The sequence below is a fragment of the Salvia miltiorrhiza genome, chromosome 8 (assembly GCF_028751815.1).
Source record: "Salvia miltiorrhiza cultivar Shanhuang (shh) chromosome 8, IMPLAD_Smil_shh, whole genome shotgun sequence".
NCBI lineage: Eukaryota > Viridiplantae > Streptophyta > Magnoliopsida > Lamiales > Lamiaceae > Salvia > Salvia miltiorrhiza.
In genome coordinates this window covers 9364084-9386043 of record NC_080394.1, presented here as the reverse complement: position 1 = coordinate 9386043, position 21960 = coordinate 9364084, and the positions used below count along the sequence as shown (strand labels likewise).

At 38.5% G+C, this 21960-nt stretch overlaps 4 protein-coding genes and 1 long non-coding RNA gene across 11 annotated transcripts; 3 read left to right on the top strand and 2 right to left on the bottom strand.

The window, feature by feature from the left end:
* Positions 1–5558: 5558 nt before the first annotated feature.
* LOC131000755 (transcription factor MYB59) lies at positions 5559–7004 on the top strand. Its single transcript, XM_057926820.1, has 3 exons — positions 5559–5954; positions 6070–6199; positions 6267–7004. The coding sequence occupies exons 1-3, from the start codon at positions 5831–5833 to the stop codon at positions 6655–6657; spliced, it is 645 nt and encodes a 214-aa protein (XP_057782803.1). The 5' UTR covers positions 5559–5830; the 3' UTR covers positions 6658–7004.
* A 2303-nt stretch (positions 7005–9307) lies between these two features.
* LOC131000756 (40S ribosomal protein S15a) lies at positions 9308–11759 on the bottom strand. The gene is made up of 4 exons (XM_057926821.1): positions 11513–11759; positions 10163–10313; positions 9915–10075; positions 9308–9652 (listed from the first exon to the last, which is right to left on the bottom strand). Exons 2-4 carry the CDS (start codon positions 10293–10295, stop codon positions 9554–9556), a joined length of 393 nt encoding a protein of 130 aa, XP_057782804.1. The 5' UTR covers positions 10296–10313; positions 11513–11759; the 3' UTR covers positions 9308–9553.
* A 2829-nt stretch (positions 11760–14588) lies between these two features.
* LOC131000754 (uncharacterized) lies at positions 14589–18506 on the top strand. 7 transcript variants are annotated; one of them, XM_057926815.1, is made up of 10 exons: positions 14673–14836; positions 14922–15614; positions 15687–15772; positions 15865–15912; positions 16019–16107; positions 16715–16768; positions 17451–17518; positions 17612–17661; positions 17768–17856; positions 18198–18506. In XM_057926815.1, exons 2-10 carry the CDS (start codon positions 15556–15558, stop codon positions 18300–18302), a joined length of 648 nt encoding a protein of 215 aa, XP_057782798.1. In that variant the 5' UTR covers positions 14673–14836; positions 14922–15555; the 3' UTR covers positions 18303–18506. The 7 variants fall into 7 exon arrangements, 4 of the variants coding, with proteins under 4 accessions (XP_057782799.1, XP_057782798.1, XP_057782801.1 ...); XM_057926819.1 differs by having other exon boundaries at positions 14676–14836; positions 14922–15372; XM_057926816.1 differs by having other exon boundaries at positions 14589–15614.
* LOC131000753 (aquaporin TIP1-2-like) lies at positions 18493–19573 on the bottom strand. Its single transcript, XM_057926814.1, has 3 exons — positions 19393–19573; positions 19058–19308; positions 18493–18966 (listed from the first exon to the last, which is right to left on the bottom strand). The coding sequence occupies exons 1-3, from the start codon at positions 19523–19525 to the stop codon at positions 18592–18594; spliced, it is 759 nt and encodes a 252-aa protein (XP_057782797.1). The 5' UTR covers positions 19526–19573; the 3' UTR covers positions 18493–18591.
* LOC131000757 (uncharacterized) lies at positions 19442–20304 on the top strand. Its single transcript, XR_009093786.1, has 2 exons — positions 19442–19575; positions 20261–20304. It is a non-coding gene; the product is annotated as an uncharacterized LOC131000757 (long non-coding RNA).
* The last annotated feature ends 1656 nt before the right edge of the window (positions 20305–21960 follow it).

Below are 21960 nucleotides of genomic sequence, written 5' to 3'. Positions count from 1 at the left end.
AATAATTTCCCGTCGAGGGGGTTGCGGCAAGGCTGCCCTCTCTCACCTTTTCTTTTTGTTTTATGCGCGCAGGGATTATCCTCTACCCTCCAAAATTTTGAGCGAAGTAAAGATATCGAGGGAATCAAAGTAGCGAGGCATAGTCCAGCAATGTCTCACCTTTTTTTCGCCGATGATAGTCTCTTGTTTTTTAAAGCTTCTGCCGGGGGAGCTGCTGCCGTGAGAGAAGTGCTTGACTTCTATTCAAAGGCATCAGGTCAATCTGTAAACTTGGAAAATCGGCTGTGAGTTTTAGTCCCAATACGGCTCAATCGGATGTGGATAGTGTCACTAGTATCCTTGGCATCAAAGAGACCCAAGGTCATGCAGTTTATCTTGGGCTACCAACCTCGTCGTTCGTCAAAAAAAGATGCAATTTGATTTTTTGAGAGATAGGGTTTGTAAGCGGTTGGGATCTTGGAAGAATAAATACTTCTCTGCCGGGGGTAAGGAGGTTCTTCTTAAGTCTATAATCCAAGCTATACCCACCTATACTATGGGATGTTTTAAAATCCCGGATGGAGTGCGATGGGACATTGAACGGGCGTGTGCTAACTTTTGGTGGGGTACCTCGGAGTCTGGAAATAGGATGCACTGGACCTCCTGGAGACAGCTTTGTAAGCAAAAATCTCGGGGTGGTCTTGGGCTGAAAGATTTGGAAGCGTTTAACCGAGCCCTCTTAGCCAAACAAGTTTGGCGTATTATTAAATTCCCGGATTCTCTGTTGGCGCGCATTATGAAGAGTAGATACTTTCGTGAATGAGATATTATGGAGGCCAGCCCCCCGACAAATGCGTCGTACTCTTGGAGATCCATTTGTTGGGGAAAGGAACTTCTTCGATCTAGCCTGAAATGGAGGATAGGAAATGGCCGTTGTGTTCGTGCTTTCACTGATGCGTGGATCCCGGGACACGGGGCTGGAGTAGCGGCTGAGCATGAGATTATTGACACCACCTCTTTAGTCTCTGACTTTATTCTACCGAATGGGACCTGGGACGAGGCGAAGGTTCAGAGCTCTTTTTTCAGTTATGAGGCTACGGCTATCGTGGCCTTAAATCTTCGTGGTCAGAGTGAAGATACCGGGTTTTGGAAGTATGATAAAAATGGTAAATATAGTGTGAAATCCGGTTATTTGGCGGGTGTCGAATTTTATCAACCAGATCCTCACTCCACGTCTGACGATTCTAAGAGAATGTGGCAGGAGGTGTGTGGAAGGAGGATTCCACAAAAGATAAAGATTTTCCTTTGGAGATTGTTGAACAACTGGATTACTACAGATGATAATCTTCGTCGACGCCACGTTCCGACTAACGGCATTTGTTTTTGGTGTAAGAAGGATTGGGGCACTTCTACTCATTGCTTTTTCTTCTGTAAAGGCGTGAGGAAGTTCTGGAAGGATAGCCGATGGTGGGAGGTCATTTCTCATTGCTCTCACTTATCTGTTTGGGATATTTTCTTCCGGGTGGCGCAGATAGAAACTAATGAGAGGCTCGACCTCTTCGCGATCTGTCTCTGGTGGATCTGGAGCCGCATGTGTGACATCAAGCATGAAAAGGGTGGTCCGAGGGAGGAGAAGGATATGGTCGAGTTTTGCTCTCTTTACTTGAATAACTTCATTGAAGCTCAAAATGCATGTGCTATCGCTGATAAGGTGCTTTCCAGCGAAGGTGATAAGCATTGGGTTCCACCTAAAAAAACTTACCTGCGAGTGGATGTTGATGTCGCTCGGAATGATGGTAGCAGTTGTGGAGGAGTTGGTGTGGCAGTGTGCGACTGGAAGGGCAGATTGGTGTTAGCTGTGGCGCAACGAGTGGGCTATACTGCTACTACTCTCATGGGCGAACTTCAAGCTATGCTTTTGGGGATTGGGCATTGTCTTCAGCGAGATCTGGGACCGATCATGATCTATTCGGATTCGCTTCTTGCGGTGCATGTTGTCCATGATGATTTGGTTAGTTCTGAGACTCTGTGTGATAATCTTAGATCGACTTTTACCTCTGCGCGTGAAGCTTGCGTGGTGGATTTTCTCCATGTGCGACGTGAAGCTAATTCTGTAGCTCACTCTTTAGCTCATTATGCTTTATTGTGTAATGATGTTGTGATCTGGGAGTCGGTTTTCCCGACTTGGCTCCTGGACTTGATTCAACGGGATTTAAGTTATTAAAATTTTGGGTTTTTCTCCTAAAAAAAAAAAAGAAATCAGTAAAATGAGAAAGAAAAATGATAATTCAATTCATACCACAACTAGATCGAGATATGGAACAATTAATACACTACTCAACCACAAAGTTTAGTTAGAATCCTTACATGTAAGACTCAATATCCTAACAAAAACATTGTTCTTTTCCCCTCTTTACAATCCCTTAATTAATTTGATAAACTGATTTGTGAAATCTCTTCACTAAACTCGCCCTCAAAGCTATATATACTCGTCATCGCAATTCTCTCGCTTGTTTGACTGCACAAACTATGCTTGTCTATTAGAGCAGCATATATTGAACCAATCTAGCTAGATTATTCTAGTTTTAGTAATATAATATTGTTAAACATTTTTACACAAATTTGTGATATAAAAAAATAGTTTTAATGCAATTCATGCTTCACTTTTAATGGTACTTTGCCAAAAAGTAATGTTCCATAATGTTGCTATTAGTGATAGTACTTGAATGGGAAGGTTAAAAAGTTGCAGAATCCTACCAATTGCAACCAAACATATACATAATTTAGTACTTCTAAAAATAAGATTCGATTATGGATTTGCTCAACCTTTTTAAAAATTTTAATCCTTTACACACAAAATATAAAGTATATATAAGCAATGAGTGGCTGTCATTCTGTTTTCCTTTTGCCCCCTTTGTCTATATGTTGCTAAGCTGCGCAGTTGCCTAATGGCGGCTGTTCATTAATACCACGTTTTCTGTCATTCTATATTTCAAAGCTAATCTTTCCGTGGAAAAGGGCGAGACAAATTAATTTTGCTTGATTCTTATGTCATGAAAATGGTGAAATTGAAGATATCATATCCTTAACAATAAAAATACTTAATTATACATATAATCAATTATGTAAAGTAACGTCTCCTAAGTGATAAATTTATACCTCATTATATTATCTCTTTGTTGGTTTGGTAGGGATAGAAGAAAGAGAAAACACATATAGGAAAATTAAGTTGGGATTAAGTTAAGAAAAGAAGATAGCTTGATCTGTAATGCTATGTTATGTTAAGGCAATTAACTTCACACCCCACCTATATATATGCTATTTTAATTTGGATTGTTTGGGTATTACCCCCAAGCTTGATGCATGCATGATTTAAATTTATAACAACTGACTTCTGATTAAATAAGTTAATACTCCCTCCGTCCACGAAATGAGTACCCATTTGTGGACGGCACGGGTTTTAAGAAATGTATGGAGTGTAGTGTAAATAATTTAAGGGTCCCACTTTTGAGTGTATTAATTAAAGAGATGTGTGGGGTACACTTGCCAAAAAGGGAAATGGGTACTCATTTCGTGGACGGAGGGAGTATAATATTAGTACTTACTAAGCTCAAATAAAAGTTAATCACATTATCGTGGAATATATTGGTAGTTGGTGGAGTTAATAGTATGATATCATTGATAGTCAGTAAAGAGAGTATAAATCAAGACATATCGTCTGAAATAATAGCGCTTAGTCATTTAAGCAAATTCTCAATCCAGCGCAGCGGACTCAAGGTATTTCTAATAAATTGTGCTATAAACTATGCACGACTCTATTAGCCGATCGATCGATACATATGAAAAACGCACGCACAAAATAAAAATCTCTAGCAATATGAAAAATCTCACAAAAAAAATCTCTAGCAATTTGTCAATATATTAGTGCTCATTGAATTGAGATAACATACAATGTTACCTTTTAAATATAATAACAACTTTAAACGCCAATATTAATTGTTGTAAATTTTTAATTAGACCATTGTTCTACATTTAATTAATTTATTTATTTTGACTCCAAAGGCCCTCTATATAAGTAAAAAAAAAAAGTCAGACGAGGTTAATTTTCTCTCATAGTTCATGTCTAAGTTTATATAGATATGAAGCATATATGATCATCCAATAAAATCGGATATTGTTTTCAGTGTGAGAGAGGAAGGAGTATTTTGGTCGAAATTATATACTACTCCCTCCGTCCTACTCCAATAGGCCCATTTCCCTTTTTGGGTAAAAAAAGTTGTACTTATTGGTGTGGACCACACCACTTTACTACCACTTTCCTATTAAAAAGTAAGTTTTCTTAATCTTCGTGCCCAAAGAAAGTGAGCCTATTGAAGTGGGATGGGGGGAGTATAAGTAAATGACAAGATGTTACCAAAAATATTACAGTACGAAGTGATGGATCCTTTGAAGCTGACTAGACCAAAGTCCAAGGCTCCAAGCTAATCAAATTAGGATGGGCATCAATTTAATTATAAATATTTTGTTGTTGATAATACTTGTAACTATGTCGTATAAAAAAAACGAAATAGCTAGACGTTGCACCGAATACACACGACACCATATAATATATTATAATTGTGTTTATAATCTCAGTGACTTCTAAGTGAGTACTCTTAAGGTTGTCATAGCTCAAAAAGGATAAATAAGAGTTATGCATGGGTAATTTTTATATTAGAGAGAAGAGACAATATTGATAGGTTACGTTTGTATAATATGGCCTTTGCAGAAGAGAAGGGTCACAGACATAACAAAATATTTGATAGTAATATATAATTCATGGAAATCAGACTTTTAGCAGGCAAATTAATAAAATCCAACAAAGGCCACAAAAACTCTTCGATATATTTATTGTGTTTGTTTTTATCTATTGTAACCCCATCCCCAGCTTTGTGTCCAACACCAACGACGCATATGCCTTCCTATTTATCACACACACTATTTTATTATTTTTATTCCACTGTTGCAGAGTAAACTACACTACTGTCCATATCATGATCTCATGAGATATTCTGTAATATACTTACATATATAGAGAGTATATATATGTAACACTATATACATATGTGCATCACGAAATATAGTGAGAGTTATTTTTGCATTATAAGAGATTTTTCTTCTTGTTTTTTTTTCAATTACCGACATATATCTAACAACTAAAAGATGATGACATACAAATTTTCTCTTTCATAACCAAGACACAATAACTAATAACTATATATACTGAATTTGAATGAGATATAATTAAGCTTTTTCTAATATAATATTTTCACATTATATATAATTCTCCACTCGATCTTATTCTTCATATATGATATATGTACACCCTGTCAAAAGCAATTCCCATAGAATTTAAGTAAAAGCGAAAATAGGACGCAATTCGATCGGATATAAAAACATCAAGAAGAAACCAATAATAATTAAGTATAATAATATCATAATCATATTATCTAAAATCAAATAATTTCATAAATTGGAGTAATATTTACGGTGGAGTAGATAATTTAAATTGAAGCATCAGAAAAGATAGACGTTAGGCAAAAAAAAGGAGAGAAAATTAAGAAGTGCATGGTATAATAGTTGTGGTTTATGGAATGAAAGCGCAGGTGGACGGCCACTTATGAAAGTTACGTCAACATATCAACCACTTATCTAAAGAAACACCAACGCCACCTTTATAATGCTTTCCATCAACATTGAAATAGCCATCTTCTCCTATCACCCCACCCCACCCCACCCCCATATAATTAATATATATATAGCAGCACCACACACGCCATACATCACAGTCGCCGTGTGAGTGAGTCAAGAAATGATGGAGAAAGAAGATTCGACGATGAGAAAGGGTCCATGGACGGAAGAAGAGGACGCTCAGTTGGTGTTCTACGTGAACTTGTTTGGCGACCGGCGCTGGGACTTCATAGCTAAAGTATCAGGTTTGAAGGTGGCGGGAGACGCGAGATAGGTAGGCTTGTTTTGGGCATGGAATCCCTTCTCCCATCGCCTATCGCTTAAACCCCATTTTTTTTTTCCATTTTACTTCCTTTTCAGGTCTGAAGAGAACCGGCAAGAGCTGCCGCCTCCGCTGGGTCAACTACCTCCACCCGGGCCTCAAGAGGGGCAAAATGACCCCCCACGAGGAGCGTCTCGTTCTCCAACTCCACTCCAAATGGGGAAACAGGTCAGCTTTCCTTTTCATTTTATCTTATTTAGTTATTCATATAATTGAATTTGTGGTGGTGTGGTAGATGGTCGAGAATCGCCCGGAAAATACCCGGGCGCACCGACAACGAGATCAAGAACTACTGGAGAACCCACATGAGGAAGAAGGCGCAGGATCAGAAGAAGAAGAGTATTGCTCAATCCTCGTCGTCGTCGTCCTCCTCCTCCTCCACCAAGGGCCCCAGCTTCTACGACACCGGCGGAGACAACAAAAGCAAGACGGGTGCAGAGGAAGTGTACTCCATGGACGAGATATGGAAGGACATAGAGCTGTGTGAAGAGAGCAGCAGCTTCACTCCTCTAGCGTGGGACTTCCCCACAGATGATTCTCTCTGGGCCGTTGATGAGGAAGAGCCCAAGATGCTCATCGCTCACCAATACGATTCTTTCCCTTTTGACAATCACATGACTGGCTAACTTTCATTCATTTTAAGCTATAAATATTAATTAAGCATTTGTTCTAGGTGTCTTTTCTAAGGTATAAGCTGGCAGGTGCTAACTTTTTGTATAGGTTTAGCTAGGGATCCAGCACTTAATTTCATGCTACTTCTACTTCTTCCTTGTCTCTCTGCACTGTTTGTCGTGTCGTTATGATTATGATGTCGATAATCTTATATAAGTATCCCTTTGGTTTCACTATTTCTAATAGTATAGACTATAGAATGAGCGAGCGAGATGTAATAAGCACCATTTGTACCAATCTATGTAGCTTGTAACATATAGTGCATCAAGAAATGTTATAAATATGCTCCATGTCTTGTTAATTTATTGAGTGGGGTGTTAATCAAGAACCACTAATTGTTGGATGGTATGATTGATGCTTCATCATGGCAATCATAACTTAATTGAAGATCCTTTTCTCAGATACTCTTCTTGTCAGGAGATGAGATATTGATATATTAAGATTCAAGGTTATCAGAAATTCATGATATATAGAATATTTTAAGGAGATGGATGGATTGTCTCAAAGCGGAAAGTCAAGGTAGACGGCCCTTGTGTGAGCCATGGATAGAGCGCATCACTATCATCTACTCGAATAATAATAATAATAATAATAATAATAATAATAATAATAATAATAATAATAATAATAATAATAAAGGAGGTGCAATCCAACCAACTAATAATAATAATAATAAAGGTGCAATCCAACCCAGATATAGTGCTAATATTGATGGGTTTGCTTTACGCACTTTCTACTTAATCTTTCGTGTAATTGAGTAGTCATCACAATATCTTTCAAGATCAGTTCAAACTTCGTCGACACTAATATACTTCATCACTTAACTAATACTCCCTCGTTCCCATATAACTATATAAGAATGCGCCCTCATTTTTATTTTGAAACGTCCCCCAAAAATATGCATTTGCTATTTTTGGACATTACTCCATCACTAACGTTTTATTTCTTACTCTTATTTATAATAAAATGAATCATTTTTTCAACTCTCAATACACTAATCTGACATTTTATTGAAATTCATGCCACCAAAAATGATGTACACTCTTGTGGGACGGATGAAGTATATATATAGGGTCAAGTTCAATGGAGAAATTAATTTTTTTACGAAATTTAAAAACGTTGAACATGTCAATAATTTTTTATGAACATACCAATAATTTATTGAACGTTTGAGGTTCGAATCCTGGAGTGCGACATTTATTCATAAAAAATTATTGACATGTTCATCACAATTATTGATATGTTCATCAAAATCTGGACACGGGATTTAATCTTAATTATTGACCGTTTGATGGATCATGATCAACAGATGAGATTATTTATCCCTTCTTTCAACATTTTCCTATATATATATATATATATATATTTGTGAAATTACAAAATTGCAAAACGTTGAACAAATCAATAATTGTGATGAACTTGTTAAAAATTTTGATGAACACAAGTTCGAATCCTGGAGTGAACATATTAAATAAAATATGTCGCGTTCATCAAAATTATATACATGTTTATCAAAAAAATTCAGCGAAATTGATAGCCATTAGATTACATAAAATAGATGGATGAGATCTAATCTCAATTCTACAAATATTTAGAAATCTCAATTGAACCTTTCTCTCTATATATAGAGGTAAGTTCCAGTGAGATTGTTATTTTTCGTTAGATCGTTAGACTAATCAATAAAGTAAAATATATTGTTAAATGGTGCAGTATATAGTGTTGAATAACAATATTAAAAAAATTAGAATTTTTTTTGCTTACTCCAACATTCGAAGGTAAAACTTTTTCTTTTCCCCTCCAGATAAATATCAGTTACAAAATACATACTGACAAATTAATCTAAGATTTCACCATATATAGGAAATATTATTGAAATGCCCTCCTAAAGGAGGAGGTAATTTGGTGATGAAGATTGAGTTGTTTAAATATAAAGGATTGCTGGCCAGATGCAATAGAATCTAATAAAGGAAGAAGAAGAAGAAGAACCATGTAATCGAATAATTATGAATTACCGAGGAATGTTACATAGGAGATCAGGTGGTTTATGCAAATAGTCCTTTTCACCGCCATCCCATCCCAACTTAGATAAACAAAATATAAAATTTAAATCGTGCTTTCATCTTCATTATCCATTACGTTTACACGTATTCGTGTCATTTAGTACCGTTTCACAGGCTTTGCGAATATCCCACATTTCATCTTCATTCTTGTTTTTTATACTTAGTCTGCTAATGGATACTTATTCTATGTGTAATGATCTCAAATCACCTAATTCTTGAATCAGAAATATGAAAATCCCATTTAGTTTCTAATGCAAAATTGTGTGATAGAATCATGAGATGGAGCAACTGGGTGAGAAGCTGATGTGCACGACTCTCGAACTTGAGAAGCTGAAATCGGAAGCAGTGGAAGAAATGAGGAAAAACAAAGACTACATGAAGCAGTTGATCCATCTTCTCAAATACGCAATTCAAGAGAGAGACGAAGCCAGAAACCAATTCCAGAAGCTTCTCAACAACACCATGCTCCCTTTCCTCCCCCTCTTCCAATCCAATCCGGCCAAGGCTAAATCATGGAATGTGTGCAACGAAGAAAGAACAGCCATTTGAAGCACAAATTGCAGCACCAGTGGTTTTATAACTTGGGCATTAACTCACAAGTTTAAAATACAATAATATTCAACATTCAACGCAAATAAGAAGTATAAGACAATCACCAAAATTTATAAAGATGACAATCCTCATGTCTCAGTCATGAAGCCAAAAAGAAAGCTGTTGCTGCACCTAAGCCGTTGCAACCTCAACAATAATTTCACTACCAATAGAAAACTACTGGCATGCCAGGACCTGCTTAATAGAAGAACCCCAGTACTTTACCTCCAACATTTTTCCTCCGAGCTTCTTCATGATCCATGATACCAGCAGATGTAGTCAACACAATGTAACCAAACTGCAAACAGAGTAATGAACATTAAGACACCACCATTCATACTCAGAAAATATCACAACTTTCATTAGATACAACCCAGCTAATTTCACTTGACATCTATGTTTGACAACTAGAACAGTACCAATGCAGAACAATAGATCTAATCTTATTCTTTGTATTTAATGTACTCCTAATCTTAATACTCCACAGCTATAATCAAGAAAGATCCGAGTCAGCATTTTCGGACAGATAAAATGAATTTGACTTGTAACCAATTTTCTACCTGTCTTGAAGGAAGGAGTCTAGCAGTCCAAGGTTCAATTTCCTTCACGCCAACATCAAACCGAGGGCTAATAACACCACACTTGTTTAGCCTTCCGTTCAATTCAACCACGATCTTTCCAGACCTGTGGTCATCAACAAACTCAAACTCTCCTATGTATCCTGAAAATACCATACACAGAAGGCTCAATTTTATGCAAATTGGAAGTAATTCAAAATGAAGACTAATGTTACAAAACACTGTTATACCATGCTTTTGCATGACCAAAAGAAACTTGACGATGACCTTTGATGAAGGCCTTATCATGACTTGACGTTTCCCCCTTTTTTCGGCATTGTACATGCTCTTCAGAGCATCATTCAGAACACTTACTCTCACCATCTTGTGAAGCTGCCTTACCTGATTGGAGATGATAGTGAAAATCAGTAGGAATACAAATAAGTCTATGATTGCCAAACATAATAAGTAAAAGATGCTTAAGATTACTACGCATCATCCCATAGCTATAAGTTACACCCATCATGCATGAAATCCTGTCTCCCCAACAAAATCACACTGTACAAGGTGCTTAAGAAGACATAAGAAACTGCATTAGAAGTTGCATTCAGCTAAATGCAACTAATGCATAGTATGGCATATTATAGAGAGGGTACATCCAACAAGAATTTAAATGACATATTTTCAATAAATTGTATCGTCCCAGAATCATATAAAAAATGCACAATTCAAATCTCACAGAAAACATCTATGTCTGGAGAAAAGATGCAAAAACAAGTCCCCTATTAAAAATGCAAATTGCCATATAGCATAAAAATCAAGATAAAACCTTACCAATATTGATACTTCAAACAACTACAGCTGACTCTATGGATTCGGCTCCTAACAACGCATAGGTGAGACTTACAAATTCATATATCAGTGACGCATGTCTAAATAGTAAAACATTTATTCATGGACTCTATGTGAATACGTTCAAGTATTACAAACTATCATGTTAAAGAAAATCCATTGCAGTATACTTGGTAACCCCCATTCTTTTTAAAATGTACATTTAACATATGATAATCTGAAGCAAAATCAAGAAGCGGTTCATCCCATTACTCCCAGCAAAAAAGTCTACATCATTGAAAAGAAGAAGCAAAGCTGAGAACAGATCGTCACTAATCTGCTGCCTCAAATGTAGGCTTAGTGTTTTTTTCTTTGGTGTTTATGGAGCTGAACAAGTTGTTGGTAGTATTGCTTCTTTTAGCTATGCTCTAATTTATTAGCAAAATAACTGATCAGACATTCAACCTGATTTCGCAAACCACATTCAGTATTTAATGAGATGATGATTAAATGAAATACTTGCGCAACACCGAGAAACTGACATTCAAGGAAAAAGAAACTCGAGAATTGATTCCACATAAACAAGGCAAGTGATAGCATACCTGATAATACACAGTTACAATGACAAGCAGTTCATCCCATTACCCCCAACAAAAAGTATACATCATTGAAAACAAAAGAACGAACATCTAACAAAGTACGATTCAATATACCAACACAAATAAGATGGAGTGTGATAGACTTTAACGACGTAGATGAAGAAATAGAACCTGGAGGAGAAAGAGGAGGAGGGGGCGCCGCTACACCAGGACTGAGTTTCTTTTCTTCTGTGGGAAGAGCAGCAGAGAAATATACGGATTAGGGTTTGGGCTTATAAATGGGTTCGCTGTAATTTTTCATTTTTTTTTTTTCTATATCCTTTCTTTTTCCCCTAAATTACCAGAATACGCTTCATAATGGTTTGTCAATTGTCACTCAATTGTCTCGCGGCCACGGGTGAGCCAAAAATTCGAAATCAAATAATCGAATCGATTCAAATTGAAATTTTATAATATGGTTCGATTTTTTGATTTGATTCAATTTTTTTTTATAAAATTTTGATTTTTTGGTTCAGTTCGATTCGAATTTTTATAAATCGAACAAAATTGAATTATATTTATAATATATATATGTATATACATATATAATATAATATTTTAATTATAATTTTATAATATCTAACTTCTAATATTTTTAAAAATTTTATAGTTTTTTTTCGGAATTTTCAGTTTTTTTTTTCAAAATTTTTGATTTTTTCAGTTTTTTTCGGATTAATTCGGTTTTTCGATTCGGTTCGATTTTAATTATAAAAATTTCTGTTAATTCGGTTCGATTTGGTTTTAGCAAAAATCGAACCATATAATCGAATGCACACTCCTACTCTCTGCCACAGATAGTATTCACTCTCAGCAATAATTAGGGATGTCAAAATGGGCCGAGAATGGCCCGGCCCGATAGGCCCGCCCGGCCCGCCCGTAGTTTTGGCCGGGCTGGGCTAGGATTTTCAAGGCCCAAAAAAATCCGGGCCTCCCTGGCCCGGCCCATGCGGCCCGCCGGGTCACACGGCCCGCGGGCCAAAAAGCCCGCCGGGCTTTCGGGCCCAAATTGGCCCGTCAATATATTATGTGAAAATTTTAAAATTTTATATCTCCTCCCAAATCCCAATGGACCCAACCCAATCTAAGTCCATTTCTTCAATTGACGACAATGACGAGTCAAAGTCTAACTTAAGATTTAAATTACCAATCAACAATCAATATTAAATTATTTTTACTTGAAAGATTTATTTATTTTTTGTGGTTGTTATTTGATTCCAATTGATTTGATTACTGTATTAATTCATTTGTGAATAAATCGTTTTCAGTTTTTGTTGTTTTTGCAATTAGTTTTTGTTTTTTACTTGTATTCATATTGTTTACATTTAGTTTTAGTCATATTTGTTTACATTTAATTTTAGTCAATTACGTAATTTAGATGTAGATTGTTTAAGGCCCTTTTTATTTCATCGAATTTGTCTTCAATTTTTTTCTTTAAATTTGATTTAATTTATTAATTTTTGGAACTATATATATATATATATATTAATTTATTAATTTTGTCCCGTTTTGGCCCGGCCCGCCCGGCGGCCCGTATAGGGCCGGGCTGGGCTTCATTGTTCGAGGCCCGCTGAAATTCTGGGCCGGCCCGACCCGGCCCAAAAAATTGCCTAGGCCCGCTGGGTTGGGCCAGGCCGGCCCGGCCCGCAATGTTTGACAGCTCTAGCAATAATGTTCCATTTTTTAGCATCTCATTTATAAATGTTCCTCATTTTTTTCTTCTCTCTTTTACTTTTTCATTACTCTCTGTATTTCTTTCCTTATTTACTTTATCTTGGGTGCTCTGTTTTTTTTTTTTTAACGTTATTATTAGGACGGATGGAGTAGTATAATAAAAGTTGACTTTTTGAATAAAAAATTTGGGGCTTTTTCCTTCTTTTCTGGTTATATCACAAACGCACACCTGCTAAATCTCAAATTACACTTAACTAATTATATTTGTGGACATGTGATACACAAGTAGGAGAGATTTAGTGTGCGTGATTTAGTTCAGTGGTAAGTAGTTTGTTAATGTCAAAAGCATAAATTTTTGAATTCGAATCCATTGTTGTGTTAAATTATTTTATTTATTTGTATAATTTATCACATAAAAAAATACGAGAGATTCAACTACTAGCCTCTTGTAATAAATTAATAAGAGTTCATCATCCAATCCTGTATATCAGATGTTGAATGTGCTCTTCTTAATTTTTCTCTAGTTACTTTTGTAAGCTTTTAGGAGGAGTGCAGGTAAATTTACTTGAATCTTTCACTATGGGTCTTACTTATAATTTATGTTATATTTTTCTATTATAATGAAAAATAAGGATTCTAAATGGATTGCAACGTCTCTTTATATTGGGGTAGGATATAAATTCATTCATTTCTTTATATTGGGGTAGGATATAAATTCATTCATTGTTAAGTACTTCCTCCGTCCCAAACGAAATGTCCTGTTTTTCTTTTTGAGTTGTCCCAAACGAAATGTTATGTTTCATTTTTTGGCAATACTGCTCTCTCTATACTTAATATTTAAATAATTTCCACCAGCTCACTTTATCTACTTTATACACATTTCTTAATCTCTGTGCCGAAAAGAAATATGACATTTCGTTTGGGACGGAGGGAGTACTAGTTTATTTTACTCTCTCTATCATGTGAAATGTTCTTATTTTAATCGGAAAAAAAAGTAATATTTAAATAGACAAAATGAAATTACAAGCTATATACTCTCTTTTTTTTTTTGAAAGAAATTACAACCTATATAGTTAAATGCTCCCTCCGTCCCACGAAGTATAACCCAATTTTCTTTTTGGTTTGTCCCACGAAACTTGATCTGTTTCTAAAAATGGCAAAAAATTTATCATTTATTCAACTTTTCATTTTTTCACCTACCAAATTTAACACACAAAATACCAATTTTTTAATTCTCGTACCGAAAAGAACTAGGTCATGCTTCATGGGACGGGGACGGAGGGAGTAAGAGTTTAGATGACATTGCCCATTGGTCGAAGTAGGGCTGGTAAATCGGTTCCGGTTATTCGGTTAAAACCGTAACCGAATCGAAAAAACCGATTATCGGTTAACCGATAACCGGTTTTTACCGGTTCGATTCGGTTTTCGGTTATTATGTTTTCAGTTAACCGGTTAATCGGTTTAACCGGTCGGTTAACCGGTTAAACCGATTAACCGATTTATTTATTAAATTAATTAACAAATTTATATAGAATTAAAAAATTGGCCCATCTCTATTAAATATTTGTCCAAGAATGCAGCCCAACTAAATAAAAGGAAAACTAATCAAAAGGCCCAATTCTCTTCTCATTCAATTCACACTGAAAGCTTTTCCTCCCTCTTTTCTCTCCCACGTTTCAAAGCTCTATGACAGAACAGAGTGTCTGCCTACCTCCCTCTCTCTCACGCCACACCAAAATCCACCGCGCCACCGGACGCTGGGAATTCCGGCGACTGGTTCACGTTGTTAGGCGCCGCCCTCTTCTTCTTCTTTCCTCTCAAGCTCCTTTCTCAATTTCCCAATTTGAGCCCTAGTTTCCCTTCATCGCAGATCGCCGCCGCCTTCACACAATCCGGCGAGGTTGATGCTCATCGGCGGGACCTGTTCTGTGGCGGCAAACACGCCGCTGCTTCCTTCTCTGAAGCACCTCTGTTCGACTCGGGCTTGGACGCCAACGCACTGACGACCAGCGGGATCCATCAGGTGAGGCTGCGTGACGTCGACGGCGTCGTGGACTCCGGCGACGGTGGCGGGCTGAAGGGAAAGAAGGCGGCGGTTGCTGCTAAAACTTTTGAAAACCCTAGCTATAGAAAGAGTTTGGGTTTGCAAGAGATTTGCTGGAAATTTGGAATTAACCGAACTGTAATTCGGTTCGGTTTTCGGTTTTCGGTTACTAGTTTGGCTGTAATTCGGTTCCAGTTAACCGGTAAACCGGTTCGGTTATAACCGAACCGGACCGATTACCAGCCCTAGGTCGAAGAAGTCCGTTAAAGAAATACATGTAGGAAACATCCACTCGTGTGTGTGAGTTGGTGTTCAAAATTGAACCACGTTTGTCCTACTTCCAAAGTTTTATCCATTAAATATACAGTACACTTGATTTAATGATCGAAAACATTGAATTTATCGAAAAAATTGAAGTTATAGTTCGAAAGTAAGCAAACCGACACACTCCACACTGAAAATGTCACAACTGCGGAGCTCGTATCTTTTCTTCTACAATCTCGTCCAGGCATCTGGATGGCATGATTTTCTCTCTCTCTCCCTACTTTCTCTTTATCCTCGTCGACACTGACCTTCTGTCTCAACTCGCAGGGCTTTGTCTCTGTTCAGAATTTTGAGCAGCGTCTCTTCCTCCAAGTCAACCACTGCCGCCTTCTCTTCTGCCGGTCAACTAATCTGTGAGTGCCTACCAACCAATACATATGGATCTTTTTTTTCTTGCAGTATTATTTATGTGTCTCTCTTGTCGTTCTTCATTTTTGGCGTGAAGGCCTTTTGCAGTGTCTTGCATTCTTGGAAGTTATTCATGGGGCTGTTGGTGAGTTTGAGATTAATGATTTTGGTGTTTTTGATTTTGAATATCTCTATGAAGTTTTTCTCTCTCTTTTTTATTTAAAAAACAAATTGGGATTTTAAATTTGAAGGAATCGTGCCGAGTGGTGTTGTGCTTCCTCTGATGCAATGGGGAGGAAGGACTCACTTTTTGCTCGCTATTGTTCGTCAAATTCCCGAGGTTTGTGCTCTAGATATCAATAATGTTGTTTGTGCATTTCAATAATATTATTGGTAAAATATGTCCAACTACAACAAAGATTTTAGCATATGCAGTAAGGGGTGCTTAAGAATTTTTTGCTGAAAAAATACAGACTTTGTGCCCAATAAAATCATTAATGCATTATTAGATTTGTGACTAGTTTAGCCCGAACGTGAATTCCAGCGTGGGAAAGCATAGTTGGCGACTGTAGATGACATGTGGCTGTCAACGTGGACGAAAAAAATGTCATTTTGCGTTTGAGGTCAACACACTAGTTTAGCTTGAAAATATGATCTCGTGATAATTTTAGTATAAAAAATGAAAAAGAAGGAAAAAATGTGTTGGTGATTAATTGGGCTAAAACGATCACAAAGTCATATTATCACGTTAAACCCGTGTACTCACCTCAAATGTGAAATGACATCGTGTCATCCATGTTCACAGCTTTGCGTCGTCTCCGGTTGCCAATTGGGTTAAAGCAGTAGGTCACAAAGTCATATTATCATGCTAAACCAATGTATTTTCCTCTTTTTACTTTGGGGGATAAAAAATGACTGGAAAATATTGTACGTTTTCTTTTATGTAGGTTCAGGAACTACCATCGGTCTTCATAACGTTTGTTGCTTGGAGTGTATCTGAGGTGAGTCGCGAGTTCTATTGGTTCCTCATGATGTTTTTGGCCGGTTTATGTTAGTGAAAATGAACTAAGAAGTAACATGTAATCTATGAGATCAAGAGATGAATAGCTCTTTTTATATGTGGGTAGTTCATCTTCTTGAGTGCACTAATATACTGCAAGAAAGAGTTTGAATTTGGCCTTAATTTGTCAAGATTCTTGATGAGCAAAGTGAAAAAGGTGTTATCTCCGCTTTCTCATTCACCAAGTGAAAACACACCAGATATCTTCTCCCAGCTGCATGTAGTGATTTGTTTGCAGAAATACAAGCTAATGCCATATTCTACATTGAAGTTAATCATGGAATTGTGAGTAATAAGCATTAATCTACTTCAGTCTTCATCTTATTTATTGGCATTCAATTCTGTTTACTCGTCTCACTGTTTCTATCCTGCACTTTGCTTATTATAATAAAAGCTAGATGTCTATCTTTTGCTGAACCATCCTCATTGATTAGATGATTCCACTAGAATTGATACAACTTTTTCATCAGTTGAGAGTTTTCAAATGCATAGAAAGGTAGGAAATGCTCAGACTCAACTGTTTGTTAACCGTCTGTTTTGGATTCGTCTTATCTCCTCTATTATCTTTCTTGACAACCATTCATGTTGCATAAGACATTTTTATATCACGTATCTTGATGTAGGTGATCAGGTATTCACATTATGCGCTCTATTGCATTGGCAGTTCACCAAAATGGATCACTTTAATCAGGTACATTTTCTAATTATTTTCTTTGCAGGGGGCATTTGAATACACATCTCCTCATTATCTGATCATATAACAAAATCATCTTTGCTTTGTCAGGTACAACGCATTCATTATCTTGTATCCTATTGGAGTTTTTTCGGGTGAAAGTAAGCATTTCAGCTACTTAGATCTCGTTCTAAACGTTCCGTTTATGTATTTACTGTTTGTGTTTCCGCTTATCTGGACTAAAATCGAGGCCCATGCTTGATGCAGTGTGGCTTATGTACCAAGCACTTCCCTTCATAAAGAAGGAAAAACTCTATGCAGATAGCCTTCCATTCAGCTACTACAACTTCATGGTGGTACGTCTCACTTGCTGAAAAAGATGATAACTTCATACATAGTTAATTTAAAAATAAAATGACTTAGGCTCATTTGGATAACTTTTCTTTAATTTGTTACTAGAAGACTGAGAAGACAATTGTCTTGTACATTATGAGTAATCAAGTGTATGATATATATATATCATCCTATTTTCATGGCCATTAAATCTACATTTCAGAATATCATCTGAATTTTGCACAAGTAATGCTTTTTGACAATAGAAGAAAATCACCCCCCACCCACCCCACCCCACCCCACCCCACCCACCACTATATTATCCTGAGCCTACTCAAAACTCATAAGTTAACTCTTTGCGCAGGTTTTTCTTTTCTGCTATCCATTTTTGTGGTTGAAACTTTACCTCCACTTATTCAAGCAGCGTCGATCGAAACTTGGAAAACAAGAAAAGAAGAAGCGAAGCTGAGAATAGATCGTCACTAATCTGCTGCCTCAAATGTAGGCATAGTGTTTTTTTCTTTGGTATTGTTGGAGCTGAACAAGTTGTTGGTAGTATTGCTTCTTTGAGCTATGCTCTAATTTATTAGCAAAATAATTTATCAGACATTCAAACTGATTTTGCAAACCAAATTTCAGCATCTAATGAGAATATGAGATGATGATTGAATGAGATACTTGAGAATCATGGATTCCATAGAAACAAGGCTGGTGATAGCATACATGATAATACAACAGAGGTGGTGAAAATAAATTTGTTAGTAATCTGTGGTTGGGAGCTGGTCATGGCCACTCTGGTTGATGAAGAGGAGCTCATAGACAAGGGCGGTGATGGCGGCGCCCACCAAGGGGCCAAGCCAGTACACCCAGTGGCTATTCCACGTCCAACTCACCACAGCCGGGCCGAAGGACACGGCCGGGTTCATGGAGGCGCCGTCAAATGCGCCGCCAGCGAGGATGTTGGCGCCCACAATGAGACCGATGGCGATGGGGGCGATGCTCCCGATGTCGCCTTTCTTGGGGTCCACCGCCGTCACGTACACCGTGTATACCAGGCCGAAGGTCATCACGATCTCGAAGATCACGGCGTTCCACTCCGACACGCCAGCTGAAAGCGCGAACGCCGATGTCTCCTGCATCCACGAATGCGATCATGCATGGTCAGATGAGATGAATCAACAGTAATTTAATTTGAAGGATAGGAGAAATGGATCGGAGGCGCACCAGTCCGCCGGTGGCGAAGTTGAGCAGCAAGCATGCAACTACGGATCCGAGCAATTGGGCGATCCAGTAGAGGATGCCTCTGAAGAGGGAGATGTGGTCGCCGATGAAGGCGCCGAAGGTGACGGCGGGGTTGACGTGGCTGCCCGATATGTTGGCGCCAACGGAGACAGCCACGAAGAGGGCGAAGGCGTGCGCTATGGACGCGGCGATAAGGCCGGCCGGGGTGGCTGCTCCGCCGTCCGTCAGCTTGGCTGTTGAGAGAAGGATGCGATTAATGGTTAATTATTAATTATATATCCAACACATACATAAACACATGTGAGGATTTAGCTTACCGAAAGCCATGCCGGAGCCTTGGCCGGCGAAGACGAAGATGAGTATAGAAATGAACTCAGCGATGGCGGCCTTGATGGCGTCGGGTTGGCTGGCTTCGGCCGGAGATCCGAGTGTGATTCTAGCGAGCGGCATTGTCTGTGTTGATGTGGTTCAAGAGCTATGGTTTTTGCGAATCTTATGTGGTATGCGGCCTAGGGGTGGAGCAAAATACCGAAAAATCGGTATACCGCACTTACCGTACCGAAAAAATACCGAAAATACCGAAATTTCGGTACGGTATTGTACCGTACCGAAGATTTTCGGTACGGCAACGGTATCATTTTCCTCATACCGCGATATACCGATATATACCGATACCGCGGTATATGCCGAAAAATCGGTATATACCATTGTTTAGGTATATACCATCGGTATATACCGATAGTATATACCGAAAAAATCTGTATGTCATCGGAATCAATTATATATATATATATATATATATATATTATTAGTGGTAAATTATTTTTTGCTTTGTTGAAGATGTGGAGTTTAATTGTTAGAAAGTTATTTGTATTTGTTTAATGAAATTTCAATATGTACAAATATACGATATATCTTAATGGTTTGGCAATTTAGGCATGAAACGATATAACAATAATTTCGGTAATACCGTAAGGTATGGTATACCGACTTTCGGTATGGTATACCGCACTATCGGTACGACAACGGTATGAAAATTCTCATACCGAAATTTTCGGTATGCCGATTTTCGGTATACCGAAAAGTACGGTACGGCAACGGTATGGAAACTCTCATACCGCAATTTACGGTATGGTATACGGTATGACGAAAATTTTTTGGTATACCGTACCGATCCACCCCTAGGTATGCCTCCACACAGCTTCTATTTATGTACTTGATCGACTGCTCATCACTGTCTAAAAGGCCGCCTCCAATTTCTTCTCATCGTGCCACGTCGCGCATTATACTCCACATTATGAGATTTCTTATTATCAAAATTCTTTTACTCCCTCCGTCCCACGAATCTTGACACGCTTGGTTTCGGTACGAAAATTAAAGAATTGTAGATTAGTGTTTTAAGTGTATATAATTGTTGGGTAACTTTCGCCTAGCCAGGTTTACACCTCTTGGTTCCCGAACCTCCTGTCTTCCCACTGGAGACCGTAGAATGCGCTGCACTGGAGACTCAATTTCTCTGGACTGAACTGCTCGATCTCTCTGCTCGGGCGAAGTGACTTCTCTGGTTTGCTCTCCAGACTCTAGGCGACTTCTCTGCTCGGGAGCTCCGACTCCTCTGGCAGCGGGGACTTCTCTGGCAGTTGGACTACTCTGCGCTGGACTCCTCTGGTGCGCGACTTCTCTGGCAGCGGGAACTCGATTCCTCTGGCAGCGAGGACGGTGAGTCCTCTGGTAGCGGGGACTCCTCTGGCACACGACTCCACTGGCACAAGTCCGCTGGAGCTTGACTCTGCTGATGTCGATTCCTCTGCTCTTCTTCACTCCTCTGCAATACACAAGGACAAGTAGCAAGTAAAGGGGGAACAAGGTAAAGTCAGAGATAAGAATAACAAGAAAGATAGAGAAAGGGAAAAGGTGTCCTCGGGACACAGGGGCTCAGATTTTCCCCTTGAATTCAGCAACCCTTCCGGCAGCTGAATGATCAAGACCAGGGATGGACAAACGGAGCAGCTTCTCAGATCTCAACAGAACCGCCAACAGCAGGAGCCAAGTACAGAACTCCGGCAGCTCAGACCTTTCTCAGGTAACCACCAATCAGGGCTCCGATGGTCAGGAAAGCCCGGTGATACCACCACCCACACGGGGAATCCCGTATTATCAAGGAATCAACCACAAAGGAATAGCAGAGCCTTTCAATCCTCAATAATACGTTATCCCAGTATGAGAGAGCATCATGGATATAAGGGAAGTAACAGCAACGGTAAAAGGGGGCGCCATTGAAGGCGGTGTAGTAACCAAGGTAAAAGGGCGGTGGAAGATGGAGAATTCGAGGAGTCTGAGATAGAGAGCGGCGGGGTATATCTGAAAGAGAAGTGGGCTAGGGTTTGGGAATGGGCTGGGATAAGTGAGTGGGCTCGGTCCTGGGCCCTGAAGAGAAAGGGAGAAGGAATGAGAAATGGGCCAACCTCACATATCCACCTTTGGCACATTGATCATTCTGTCACCAGGGAAGGGCCGGCCATTGATTTGGAGTTATCATCACAGCCCCAATTTTTACTCTTATCTGCCACAAAGTCAAGACAAGAGAGGGTGAGAGAAATATCAAGAATATTTAACTGAGTCTCAGACCACAGAGACCAACCCAGGGAAATCACCAATTCTCAAACCCAAAGGAGTTATCATTGAAGACTCAACAGACTCAGCAGAGCACACACACAACACACAAGAAAAGAAAACCACAGAACAAGACACAAGACAACAGATCAAAGCAGGACTCACAACAAACCAGACACACAGAGTAAGAGAAAACATGCAGAGCAAGCAAACACAGGACAGAGCAGAGCAACAGACTCAACACATGCAGCAAACAACAAAAGGAAAGAGCA